The sequence below is a fragment of the Nematolebias whitei genome, chromosome 7 (assembly GCF_014905685.2).
Source record: "Nematolebias whitei isolate Nwh7 chromosome 7, NemWhi1, whole genome shotgun sequence".
Lineage (NCBI taxonomy): Eukaryota > Metazoa > Chordata > Actinopteri > Cyprinodontiformes > Rivulidae > Nematolebias > Nematolebias whitei.
In genome coordinates, this window is record NC_056504.1 from 32,836,606 (window position 1) to 32,850,760 (window position 14,155).

The 14,155-nt window shown below is 37.8% G+C and overlaps 1 protein-coding gene across 1 annotated transcript in view; it reads right to left on the reverse strand.

The window, feature by feature from the left end:
* Positions 1–11,321: 11,321 nt before the first annotated feature.
* The window catches only part of slc6a11b (solute carrier family 6 member 11b), a 32,467-nt gene continuing 29,633 nt past the window's right edge, over positions 11,322–14,155 (reverse strand). The window contains exon 16 of the mRNA XM_037678778.1: positions 11,322–11,787. Coding sequence (XP_037534706.1) covers positions 11,644–11,787 — 144 coding nt within the window. The 3' untranslated portion in view covers positions 11,322–11,643. The remainder of the gene's footprint in view (positions 11,788–14,155) is intronic.

The window sequence follows — 14,155 nt, forward strand, 5'->3', positions numbered from 1 at the left end:
ACATAGTTCAGCGGCTGTCCTTGAAGCACTCTTTGTTTGTTCAAACATATGGTTCATGGGCATTAAAGACACACCCTTCAGCTCGATAATAGGGTGTTTTGGGAGACAACTGAACTCCTTGTTCTCATGGTAGTGGGGAAGAATGTCCTCATCTACAATAATAAAGCACAATATAAACATCTATACCCTTTGACCAAAAATTCTCTGGCACTTATAATGCTCTAAATTTACTTACGAAAAAAAAACTATTCCTCCGAAACCTGTTCTCAGTAATCAACTGTGTTCCATGAACCCTGTTCTAAAAAAATACTACAGAAGATGTCCTAACTAATCAGTGACCCATTCCAACACATTACAGTAAATTTGGAAGCTCTGTCTTTGACTGGTCCCTTAACAGAGAAGTGACCTACTAACTCTGTGTGTGTGAATGTAGGCTGCAGACCTAAATATGTATTGTCTTTGAAGGAAGATCTGTTGCTGTGTACTTAATACTGTAATTTTCTTTGGTTTTTGTGAATGTGTGTGTTTGACAGAGACCTCTGCATTGCTGAAGTTTTTTTCTTGGTCAGGGAGAAATAAACAGAAATTACACAGCTGTCAGAAGGTATTACTGCAGAATCACACACCACAGGGTCCATTCAATGAGCGTAGACCATTTACAGCCTACTAAAAAAACACTCATGAACTCTGTATTCCTACACACCATGGGATAATATACACATAACAGAGTATAAGGTAAAAAAAATATATGTGTTTGTGTGAATGTCATTGTTATTGGCCTTTATGCACTGCTATTTAATTCAATATAAAAATAAACACGATGAATCACACTGAATAAACCCAAACAAATTGCCTTTCACTGAAAACAGCATTAAATCAGCTGTGAAACTGTCTCAAGTAGGCATGAAAATGCAAGGCTCTTTTAATTCTGTGCCCCCGAGCCACGTGTTCTCTGACCAGCCTAAATTCCCTCTTATGTTCACCCACAGCAAAGATTCATGCAGTTTTTTGACCATCTTATACAGCAGCTCTAAGATGGGAGGGTATGACCCATCTTTAATAATACATCTACATATTAACCCATTTAAAAACTGGTGATAATTATTAAAATTTGAAAGTAGAGTTATAGAAAAATAAAACTCCCATATTGCTGAAGATGCCACTGATGGTCATTTAGTGAAGTAATGAACCTCTACCAACACGATACTTTTTAATAACAGATTTTGATCTGGCATTCTTTGACAGGACAACTTATGTAACTCAGTCTTCTTTTATGAATTTCAGTTTTCCTGAAATGTGCAGGGACAAATAATGCTGTGTTTTATTCATCGTACAAATGAAACATCAACCAGTAGGTCCATGATGACCACATGGAAAAGGGTTTATGTAATTACGACTTTAGAACAAAGCCGTAGGAACTGGGGGAGCTGAAGATGTTACAGCAATTCCCTTTTCAATGACAAGAAATAACATGTCAAAAATGGGGGAAAACAAGAATTCATGAATGAGTAAACAAATACAAAAATACAGTATAGTCCACTAATTTTAATTAAGTTTATTATTTTCTTATATCAGTATTATTGGGGGTTACATCTTTGTTTGTATTCATACAAATTCTCACAGCAATTTCTAAATAAAACACATTCTTTTTATTCACACATTCATTGAGGTGGCTGTGGCTGAGTGGTTAGAGCAGTCGTCCTCCAATACAAGAGCTGGGGGTTCAATTCCACCAGCAGTCACATGCCAAAGTGTCCCTGGACAAGACACTAGGGGTGTAACGGTACGCTAAAATTACATTTCGGTTCGCTTCAGTTTCAAGGAGGGCTCGGTTCGGTTAATTTTCGGTACAAAAAAGGCCAAAATAAAGATTTACAAAATGTTTATTTTGAAAATATGCCAAGTAAACAAGTTCAGTCATTACAGACTTCTTAGCTGGAGGTGATCTGGTGGATGAAGAAGACTCAGTTGCTGTTATCCTCAGACTGCAAACACAAAGAGATAAAAAAAAAAAAAGTTAATAAGATAATAATTTTAAATTTAAAAAGTTTATTAATTCACAATAATACAATAACAATACCTCTTCTTGCATGGTCATCATTTCTGATATGAGGTGGTTGAATCGCTCTCTCATCATCATGTGGCAGGGCTTTAAATCTGGGCTCCAGGGCTTGTTGACAATATCAGTTTTAGCTTTTTCATGAAGTGCTGCTACAACTTTTTCAGTCAGAGTCAGAGTTACTTTATTGTCATTCGCACCTCATGTGGTACATGTGGTGGAGCGAAATTATGTACACAGGGTCTCAGTTACATCCAACAATAAAATGTAAAAGATAAACAATGATAACATCTAAGATATGAACTAAGAAAAACATCAACTAAATATACACTAAGCACTAATAGCATAAAAACATTACGTCTAACAACAGCATGAACATGAGCATGAGTCTGTGTGAGCAGATGAGTAGATGAGCATGCATGAACACATCAACATGAAACAGATCAGCAGCAACATGAAACAGATCAGCAGCAACATGATGTGATTTTTTTTCACAGTGAATATTCTGGTTAGAGATTTAGATATTCATGAGTCTAACAGCCTCAGGGTAGAAACTTTTCCTCAGTCTAGTGGTTCTACACTTATTGCTCCTCAACCTCCTTCCTGAGGGGAGCGGGGCAAAAAGTGCGTGTGCTGGGTGAGTGGGGTCATTCATGATGCGGGTGGCCCTCTTCCTGCATCTGGAGGTGTAAATGTCTGTGATGGTGGGGAGGCTGACTGCAAACTTTACAATATGACAGCCTGGATGGGTAGCTGCACAATCATACGTGAGCAGAGTAAACAGGAGGGGGCTCAACACACATCCCTGAGGAGAGCCAGTGCTGAGGGTTATGGTGGAGGAGAAGTTGTGGATCCTCACTAACTGTGGACTTTTTGTTAAGAAGTCTAGTACCCAGTTGCAAATGGAGGGGCTTAGTCCTAGTGTGAATAGTTTGTAGTTTGTCCATCAGGGTTTGGGGGATCATGGTGTTGAAGGCAGATGTGAAGTCCACAAAGAGCATATGGACGTAGGAATCCTTCTGCTCCAGGTGGTTGACCTCAGTGTGGTCCACAGAGAAGATGGCATCCTCAGTTGATCGGTTCTCATGATATGCATACTGATGAGGGTCCTTGTTTATGTTGGTTGTTTTGATGTGGGTCATGACCAGTTTTTCGAAGCAATTAGCGACTATCAGGGTGAGGGCCACTGGCCGATAGTCATTTTTGGCTGAAGTGTTGAAGTGATGGGATGTCATAGGCAGCGGGGCTCAAGAACTTTAATCATATGCTTAAAGCCGGCACATTAACAACATAATTCAATTCGGACATGAATCCAGAGCTTTAAAAACTCCTACAGCTTGTGTCCCCCAGGCGCTTTCAATAGCTGCCCACTGCACCACCTGGTGGTGGATGGGTTAAATGCAGAGACTAATTTTGCCATTGTATAGAAACATACAGTGCTGACATTGTGATGACATTATTATCATTATTATTATTATTGCTTTGGACCGATCTGAATTACCTGATAAAGGTTGTTTAAATGCTGCTGTTAACTATGGTTATCGGTCTTTGCACCTACCAAGCTGCTATTCTGTAGAAGAGACGTTCACATTTGAATAATATCGTTTCAAGTGTGTTAACAAGTTAGACGTGTTGCCTGCTGCCGATCCAATCTCCGTGAAACAACGTCGACAACCCATTGTTGAGTTTTAACAAGAAAGCCATAATGTTCCCATACAGGAGACTGCAACAAGATGGCTTGTTCGTTGCCTGCTAGGCTGCTAATGCTACGTGTGCTGCAAGATAATAGCACTGTGCTGAAACACACTTAGGAACTTTAGTGTCGCTGCACATAATCTCTCGTTAATAAAATTTAATGAACGAAAATATAACCAAAACGGTACGTACATGGACCGAACCAAACACGCTGTACCGAAACAGTTCAATACACCCACGTGCACCGTTACATCACTACAAGACACTGAACCCCTCATTGCCTCCAATGTGTGTCCCATCAGTGTATGAATGTGATCTAAAGCACTGATTATTTTTTGTATAGATCTAGTAGAGTGCTGTATGAATGGGTAAATGAGTACACAGATTGTAGTGTAGATCGCTTTGAATATCTTGATAAGATAGAAAAGTGCTATATCCATTCACCATTTACAGTTGCAAAACTACAGAAATAAATCTCAATTTCAAGAGAAAAAGGCTGTTAAATAAATGGACTTTTGCGTCACAGTGTAGTTTAGATGTTTTCTCAGCCATATGGTGGTTTCATTTATGTGCAGTACGTTAGTGCAGAGATAAACACAACATACAGCATCTTAAAAAGCTGAACAGGAGATCCAGTTTGTGTATTTTCATTCAACCTTTATTTATACAGGTTAATCCCATTGAGCCTCTGGGACTCATTTACAAGAGAGACCTGATTTTAACAAAGAGTGATGACAACAGTGCACAACAATATTTGGCCCATGCTGTAACAAAAAGCCAGTTGTGCAAGTTGTTGGTGAATTATAGCCTGCAGATTATCAACAACTCAACCATGAATAGTAATTTGCTCTGCTGTTAGATTAGCTTGATGATTTGGGGAATTAGCAGTATTTCTGCCTCCAATTCTTTTAGTGATTCACAAAAGCATCAGTTTTGTTGGTAATACATATCCATCAGCTCAGTATATCAGCAGATATTTTCAGGCTGTTTCATACAACTAATAATGGGGACAGCAACTCTTTTTGACCTAAATATTCCAGTGGGGCTCCTATCAGCCCTCACCAGGTGCAGGAAACCTTTTTCTCTCTGTCGCCTCCTTTTATTACACACCAGATTGCTTTCACTAGTGCCTTCACTCTTCCACTTCCCGTTTTCTCTCCTGCCTTCCTTCTCTCTTCAGTTTTTCTTATTGTTCGTTCGTTTATTTCCCACAATTGATTGCCCTTATTCAGCAAGGTCACTTGCTCTTTATTTCTTTTGATGCGATTGAACATAAAAACCCAAATCCTGCTCTCTCTGATGAGGATGCAGTCACAGAATATTTCATTTGCACAAAAAAGCAGTGAAAAAATATAAAATCCATATGTAATGTCATGGTTTTGGTATTGTTTTCTTAGCGAAGGCTATTTGCAATCAGTTTTTCAAAACAAAATAAATAGAAGCTGAGTCTTGCTTTATAAAAATGCAAACCATTTTTAGTGCTATGAACACAAAGATAAAGATTATCCATGAACATGTGGTTTTTCAGAGCACAGAGTACAGAAACCTTTTTTATACCTGGTGCTTAAAGCCTCCTTTGTTAGTAGTTTAGATTTTGCTGCCCCCTGCTGAAATCAGCAGAATAATTTTAGCTCCTATCACTAGATTATGATAAGATTTTGTGTAGTAACTCAGTATTTCTGAATCAGAAAGGCAATAATGTGATATTCCACTGATGACTCACACAAAGCTAATAAAACTGTTTTCAAAAGTCTTAATTAGTTTAATAGGCCATTCTTCACACAGTCATTTCATTTTATGATTAATATGAACTTGATCTTTCTCATTCACTGATCTCTTATTAAATAGTCTAAGATAATCAGATTTTAATTTGTTTCAAAACATCAGCTGCATTAATCATCTGTAACTTTGATCATATGTTTCTTTACTTTAAATTTGATTAGTTTGACATTCTCATCATTTAATACAACCTCTGCCTGTGTCAGGTCTATATTGTGGTTTTGTCTCTGTCACATCATTTAGCTATTAAACCATGAATTGTTTTATTACTTTGCTTCTGCCTAACTCTTCCTTCCATCACACAATTATTTGCTGCCTTCTGTGCCTCTGGGTTCTTATCAGCAGAGCATGATATGATTTAGATGAGATTAAAGCTCTGAACAACGCGAACACGTGAGAGATTAAATCACACCGATAAGAACTCCAAAATGAGCTGAATATGACTTCTATTCGCACCATGCTAGAAAAATAGGTTAAAAAAAAAATCACACAGTGCCCAGATTATTTGTTTTAAAATACCAAATTCCCCTTAAAAAACATAAACAATTTTTGGCCAAAATATAGGTAATAAATGTATATTAAATGATTCTATTATCTTTAGAGTGCTCTTACTGTATGTTGGTATACACTTGTTTTTATTTCTCACTTCCCATTAAAAGATGAAGATAAAAATCTGGGCTGAAATGATCTTTGGGCGAGGATGACTCACACAGCACGTTGCATTTCCATCAGAGTCTTGTCCAAAAGCGCTGCTCCAGAACTCTGAGCATGACTCAGCATATCCGCCCTCTCCATAAGAATAACGAGAGCATGAACGCTACATGTCTCTCTTACAGGCTCTTCTGTTTGAAGTCTCGTGTTTTCTCACTTGTTTTTGGCCTCCTATCATGTCTGTAAAACTACATTTGTTGCAAACTGTTTTATTGTAAAAAATATGTTTTGCATAACTCATCACATTTGTCCTTTTCTATTATCTTGTTTGTTACATAAATGTGTTTAAAAATGGCTGAAATCTCTCCTCTGACTAGTCGTTAGCCCATCAAGCCAGTCAGATTTGAACTCCATTTCTCAAAATTAAAGTTATGAGCTTTCTGCAACAGGTAAGATAGTATGTTTGTAATCTTACCACAGAACCTCACTTCAGCAGATCAATTTATTTAGGTCTGCTGTGACCAGTACCATATTTTTCGGCCTGTAAGTCACCATTGTTTGCATATTTCCATGCCCTGTGAATTATACACCGAAGCAACTTATGTTTTTTTTTTTTTTTTTTTTTTTCCATATTCATAAACCAATTTTTTGGTTGAGATATGACCGTTTTCATTCATTCTGACTTTGAAAATATTGAGCACTACCATTTTCAGCTGCTAGATGGCACTCAAGTAGTATGGCATGCCGTTGTGTCATGTAATAGGTAATGGTGGCTATTAATGACACAATCGGCTTGCCATAGCCTACCATCTTCGTCCAGCTCCGGGATCATGCCTGGAGCAAACGTCAAATCAGTTTCATTTTGCTGCACCGCCCCGGTGAAATGCAGCTAATTTGACCATAGAAGTCATTTATTAAGTAAAAGTTCAACTGAGACACACCTTTTCTATAATGTCGAGCAAACAAATCATTTTTTTAGATGTTTATCTTGTTAAATTTTGGAGAAATGCACAGAGTTTCTCCTTCATGATTTCCTCCCTCTGCGCGCTCTCGGAGCACCGAGGCAGCAAATGAAATGCAGCTGATTTCACCAGTAAAGTCTTTTTATTAAGTAAAAGTTAGACTGAGACACACCTTTAATATAATTTCAAGCAAACAAATAATTGTTTTTAAGTGTTTATGTTGTTAAATCCTTGTTAAAGTCCTCCTGTACATGCTCCTGCCGCCATTTGGCAGCCAATCGATTTTTGGCACAACACCGGCCCACATTTGCGGGTTGTCAGCGGTGATGCATAATAGATGCGACTTAAACAGCGAAGTGAGGTATTTATGGTTTTTTTTCCACTTTATTAGACTTTTTTTTTCCCCCTCTGTCCTCCGGTGGAACCAGATGTGTCTCCCTGTCTTCCCCCCCACCCTCCCCACCCGCTTCCCTGCTGCACTCTTTTGTCCTGTGAACCCTTAAAAAGCCTCTTTTTAGTTTTTTTCTGCATACCTCTTAATTCGAAGGTCTCTCAACAAAATTGATCAACTTCTCCTGACAGGAGTCAGGGCATAAGGAGGACCCTCTTACCTTGACGGAAACAAATTGGATTCATGATGACAACTGGTTATTTTGCTGTTTGGCTGGTGAATTCTGGATTGTCTATAAATTTGTGTGGATGTGTCGAATCACGACAGCACTCAGACTGAATTTGTGGAGCTGCAGCAGGGAGCTGGAGCAGGCTGTTATCAGGACTGCGGACTCTATAGCAGCACATATGAAGGGAAAATAATCTTGGAGAAGCTGTGAGCTTGACTTTTGGCGTAAAGGATCAATTCGGCTATTTTGGAGTTTCCATCAGAGGAATATACCAGCATGACTTTAAAAAGGCAGAAACAGCAATTCATAAGTTCTGCCTGACCTAAACTGTGGCCTTGACGCCAGACTTATCTCAACTCCTCCTGGAATGTTTTGAAAACAACAAAGACGCTTTGACTGTCTCCACACTCCTCCCTTCCTGTGGACATGTGACAGAACCTCAACTGAGCTGATGATGAATGTCACCGCTTATCTGGACAATGGCTGAGAGGGGGGGCTCTGGACTATGCTACGACTTTCCCTTAAAAATTCAATGTTTTCACCGACCTATATGTACATGTATAGCGTCTATTTATATTATTGATGCCTCAAATCGTGCCCTGTCTAGGACACGGCATGAGAGATCTTTTTTTAATACCGTCTCTCTTCATGTTTTCTTCCCTTTTTCTCATCTAAGCAAACTATTATTCTGAATAAGAATAAGAAAAGGCCGCGCTTTCTATAGATGCAGCTTCGTGCACTCCGCCCATCTTTCGGACGACTGTACGAACATGTTCGCGGTGTATCTCGGTGCAATGCCAATAAAGTTTATTCTGATTTGGACTGATGCGACTTATATGGCAGTGCGACGTGTAGAGAGGAAAACACGGTACATTTTTGCATGATTGTGTTACAGCTTGGCTCACATGAGCAGTGACACAGCTGTCAGCTACCAGGTGAACTGAAAATCTTTGCAAGTGACTGAACGTTGGCAGAAAACAAACCTGCAGTTGAGAGAGAAAATATATTAAGTTAATATTATATATGAAGCCACAACATATTTACAGTTCATACTCAATGGTTATCAGTCCAACTGTTGTGAAATTAGCAAGTGAAGAAGCCATAAACTCTTTACATTTTGTAAATTCAATAAATGTAATTGTGTTTTTAGAAAAACCAGAACCACACAGCTGAAAATGGCTGAACTATGAGTGTAGCTACTATCTAAATTCAAACTTCAGTTGCTTCTCTGGACTTTGTCACATCACTCATCAACGTGGTTATGAAAATTGAGGCAACAAGTATTTTTAATGTGATTTTATTCATAAATCTCCTCAATCTTCTTATCTTTATGTTTGACTGTTCAGACCCTGAAAAGGCAGTCTTTTGATTTCAAAACTACATAGAGTCTAAACTTATGTTCATAGAGCAGTTTGAAGCCATTTCAAATACGTATTGCTGTCAGAGTTTCATTGATTTGGATCCAGAAGCATTTTTTTTTTGCCCATAAAGAGCTTTTAGAAGGTTTCATTCAGCAACTTTGTGATACAGCAACAAATGATTTACTGTGCAGTGTTAGATTAAACTCAGATTTCATCTCCAAATCAAAGGAACTAAAGCTGATTTTTGAAGTATTTAACTCTTGTACATGCAAATGTATTTATTTGTGTGGCAGCAATGTGCTTTCGTAATAGTTTGAATTCCTTATTTTATATTTTTATTTTTTTAATGGAAGGGACAAAATGCTGTTTCATCAACAACATAAACTGTAGAATTGTCAATTGTAAATGGTTGCGATGAAATCTTTTAATTGTTTTTAGCAATGTACCATCTTATTTATTTTAGTTTAGTTTCATTTAATACTAAGATTAAATAAAATCTGTCCTTTTTTTGTATGGGGTGAATAAAATAATGGAAATACCAGAGTCTAAAGTCCACTTTCTTTCAGATTTATTCTTAAAAATGTGTAAGCAGACAGTTTGTGTCCTGTGAAAACCAAAATGTGTGTAGAACAGTTCAGAACGGTGAAATGCATTTCATTAAATGTCTATAACAAGTTCTTTTGGACATATCAAAAGTCAAAATAAGGAAAACATTCTGTTTTTATTACAGCAATTCTGTTTACAGGCATTTTTTGTTCAGCTTCATTTCAAGAAATGAACCAGAGATTTCTAGAAAGAAATGTAAAAATATACATCAAGGTGATCGGTGTTAAAGAGCAGGCTATCATTTTGAATGCACATTATTACTTTGTACAAATATCTGTACGGACGTGATTCTGACAAAACTCAACTGCACCTGGGTGACCAATTTAAAGAGGGAGCTTCAAATGCTAAACACTTTCTTAATTTCTCTCATTCTCTACCCAATCACTCACTTCCTCCACTCAGCAATTCTCCATGTTTCCCCTGACTCCTTTGCCTCCTTTGCCTCCTCCTAATGACTGTAAGAAATGATTTTCATTCCCTCAGATGCTCTCCTCTGATTGCATTTTTATCAGAAATTATGAGAAAGAAGGGAAGTGTAAGAGTTGGATGAAGTAAGGAAAAGTGGAAGAAAATTTGAGTTTTGATGGAACAGCTCAGAACAAAGAGACCAGCTCATTGTTTCACACCACGAGAACGGGAACAATATCTCCACCGCTGCAAAGGCTCAGACAGCAAAATGAAAACTGCGAGGCTCTTCATGTCAGACAAAAGGTCACAATACGCAATAGTAATAATATTACTGAAGCATAAATGTGTAATGACATGCAGTACTATGAATTTATATGAGGATGTTGTAATGAGTCAAGCCAACCATGTAATGATAGAACGCAGAATAGAAGAAAACATTAAAAAAAGGTTATGGGTGAGAAGGAAAGAAACTAAGAGAGATGAGGAGGAAATAATGCTGAAAATAAGAAGACAGAGGTGGTTTGAAATACTCGTCCGATGTGCGTCCATCATTTTCTTTACAGGCGGAGCAGGAAATACAAATGCAGGGCTTGAGGCACGTCTATCTGTCAGTCTACGTTAGGCTCTGCATAATTGCTGTGAAATGAGAGATCCATGACTTAAAGGAGGGCGGTGAGAGGAGAAGGTGTGTTTTGGGTTCAACCAGTGAGCCACACACATCTATTAGGAGCTCAAACTAGAAAATATATATATTTTTGAACCTTCAACATTTTCAGTTTTGCTATGAACATTTAGCCAAAAATATGATGCCGCAGAAAACGTGCAACCCTAAAGGAGCCCAATAAACACTAGGGTAAGGGTCAATAAACTAATCCGTCAAGAAGAACTTTTATTCAAAACTATTCAAGAGTTGAGTTGCAGCTGCTTCACATAAAACCAAATGGTATAATTCTTTGTATGTGACTAAAATGTTGAAATCCAGGAGTGATGAGTGCCATCATGGCCTCAGCATTAAGACCGTGTTCCTTCCTAACAGAAATATGTAGCGTGGTCCCCAAGCTGCTACGTCTTAGGTAGTCACATGAAACAGAGGCACAGTAGTTTGCTTTGTTCTGTCAAGTGTAAGCTACAACACAACACAGTTTTATTCTAAAGGCACAGACACTAGTGTGACCATTACTGACAGAAGAGATTCTTACCATTTATTGTACGTCATTAAACACATCTTTAAATATTAATGGTTAACAACAGTTGCTTTGAGAGTTAAACGAAAACATCAAGTGTTAGATAAAGTTTGTGCAAAATAGAAGCAGACTATATAATCAGTGATTTTCCCATCTTTTTAAAACTTTTTTTTACAAAACAAAAATGGCACTCTGAGTCATTTGTTTCATTTCTTGTTTTGTGTTGCGGCTGGTAATGTTGTTGTGGGTTTTTTTTGTTTGCTGGACTTTTCTTGGTTAAAGACAGCAGGCAGCTTGGCTGGTCAGTCGGGCCGTGTGTTAGAAATGCGTCTCCTTCTCTGAAATGGTCGAGATTTTGCCATCGGCCTTGAGTTTTGCATCATTGGCGGCGTAAGGACTGTGGGAGGCAAGTTTCCCTCTCATTTTTAGGTCTGAGCTGGGAGTGGTCAGCTTCTTCATTCTCTGCAGGAAGTCGGACAGAGAGAAGAAACGGGTGATATCTTTCATTTTCCAACATGAAATTCGTTAGTATATTTAAAAAAACAGTAACAGACACATGTAACTGCTTAAAATTAAGAGGAAACCTGTTTCTCTTCATAATTTAACAACTTTTCAAACAGTTGTTGTCTTAATTAAACACAAATGTTGTCTCATTAAACATTTTGTGAGAAGTGATTATCTTGTTCCTTCATATGCAACATAATCACTGTGTCATGTATATCATAATTAAATGAGAAACTAATTTGCATAAATGAGAAAGAGTTTTCAACCAACCATATGAATATTTAATATTCAGTTGGATTCATATCCGTTCAACCTTTATTTATACAGGTTAATCTCATTGAGCTTCAAGGACTCATTTAAAAGAGAGACCTGATTTTAACAAAGAGTGATGACGACAACACTGGACAACAAAGACAACAATAGACAATCATAAAAGATGCACAAAAATTGAGAATAACAAGTGAAAATAAAATGGTATTAATAAAAAAATGTAACAAAAATACAGCTAGGTTGTAAGGCGATGTAGAAAACTAAAAACAAGAATTTGTCTGCGTTGGTTTTTGCCAGGAACTTAGCAGATGTTTGAAGCCACTTAGAGAGGTCAAGGTCAAGAGCTTCAGATCTTTTTGTAAGATATTCCAGGAAACAGGAGCGGAGTAGGAGAAGGCCCTTTTTCCTAGTTCAGTCCTCACTGAGGGAACACTGCAGGTAATAATGTCCTGAGAGCGCACGCTGTAGCTGCACTCACACGCAGAGACATGTAGGAGGACATGTATGAAGGCAGCAGACCAAGAAGTGATTTAAAGATGAAAATGTACCAATGAGAGAGTCTGAATGAGGTTAATGATGAGCAGTTAACCAGTGAATACAGGGTGCAGTGGTGGGGTACGGTAGTTACAGCCAGTTATATAATAATAATAATAATAATAATAATAATGTGTTATGCATTGTCATCATTGTATGTTCCCATACAATGGTGAAATTAGCTCTCTGCATTTAATCCATCCACCACCAGGTGAAGCAGTGGGCAGCTATTGAAAGTTCCCGGGGAGCATTTTGGGGCTGGGGTGCGCTGCTCAGAGACACCACAAGGTGTGCAATGACCGGGGATCGAACCTGGGACCTTCGGGTCCCAAGTCGGCTTCCATGCCCCTACACCATCACAGAATATTAGCACACTGTGATAGACTGCGTCCAATATCTGCAGAGTGCCTGTAGGGGCATTCATGTAAATAATGTCACCGTAGTCATTGGAGGGAAGGAAAGTCACAGTTACAAGGTATTTCCTAGCATTCAGAGTTAGACAGGATCTATTTCTGAAAAAGAAACCCAACTTAACTTTCAGTGTCTTTACCACGTGAAAACCACGTTTTCCACGTGAAGCTTTAAAGAGATGTGAGTCAACCGAAATGAATATTTTATATCTAAGTAAAATTAAAAGACAATTGGAACTGTTGGGCTGATTATTTATTTGTTGTAACAATGCTGCTTGGCAATAAATATTATATTGTTGGAAAGCCTGTTTATTTCCCTTAAACTGTTTGTAAATTGGTGGGTTGAGCAGCAGAACTGATTGTGTGGGTTGTTTCTATAAAACGTTGCCTAATATTCTTTGCCATTGCCAAACAGCTTAAGGCTGTTGAGAACAGCCGAAGTTGTGTTTCACTGACATGGATGCCTGATGAAAATTGCATATGTTTTTATTTGCATCCCCAGCTGTGACCTCGGGTTGTGCGTAGCCCTCAGTTAAAAGTAATTCTCACAGAGGTTGCTATTAGGATGCAGTTCCACAGCAGCAAAGCTTGTGAGCAACATGAGGAGGCAGTAACAGGCTGTTGTGGCTGTGTATGGTTCTTCCACGTTATATTGAAGCCCCTGTTTTATAAAAAATAATAATTTTTAAATTGCCAATATGACTTTTTTCTTCAGACTTCGTTCATATAAATCAATAAATGATAAGAGTCATTAGCAAAATAAGTTGTTTGGCATTGGCAGAAAAGATTCGCAGAATTTTGAATTTCTCCTTTTTTCAGTAAAAGTTGTAAGATCAAAAACATGGTTTAGATGAGAGAAAGAAAATGAACAAAAAGTCTGCAAGATTCATCAAGAGCACTAGTCAGATACAAATAAATTGTATTCAGATGAATGTCTTTATAGTATAGTACAACAATTATTCTCATTAGTTTCACATAAATTAATAGCTGGAAGCTCATTATATAAGTGTATGCTGTTTACAGAGAGAGAGAATTGTTTGATAAATGCCTTTTCATTATTTTTTACACTCTACAAGTCTCCTATATATATATATATATATATATAGGAGACT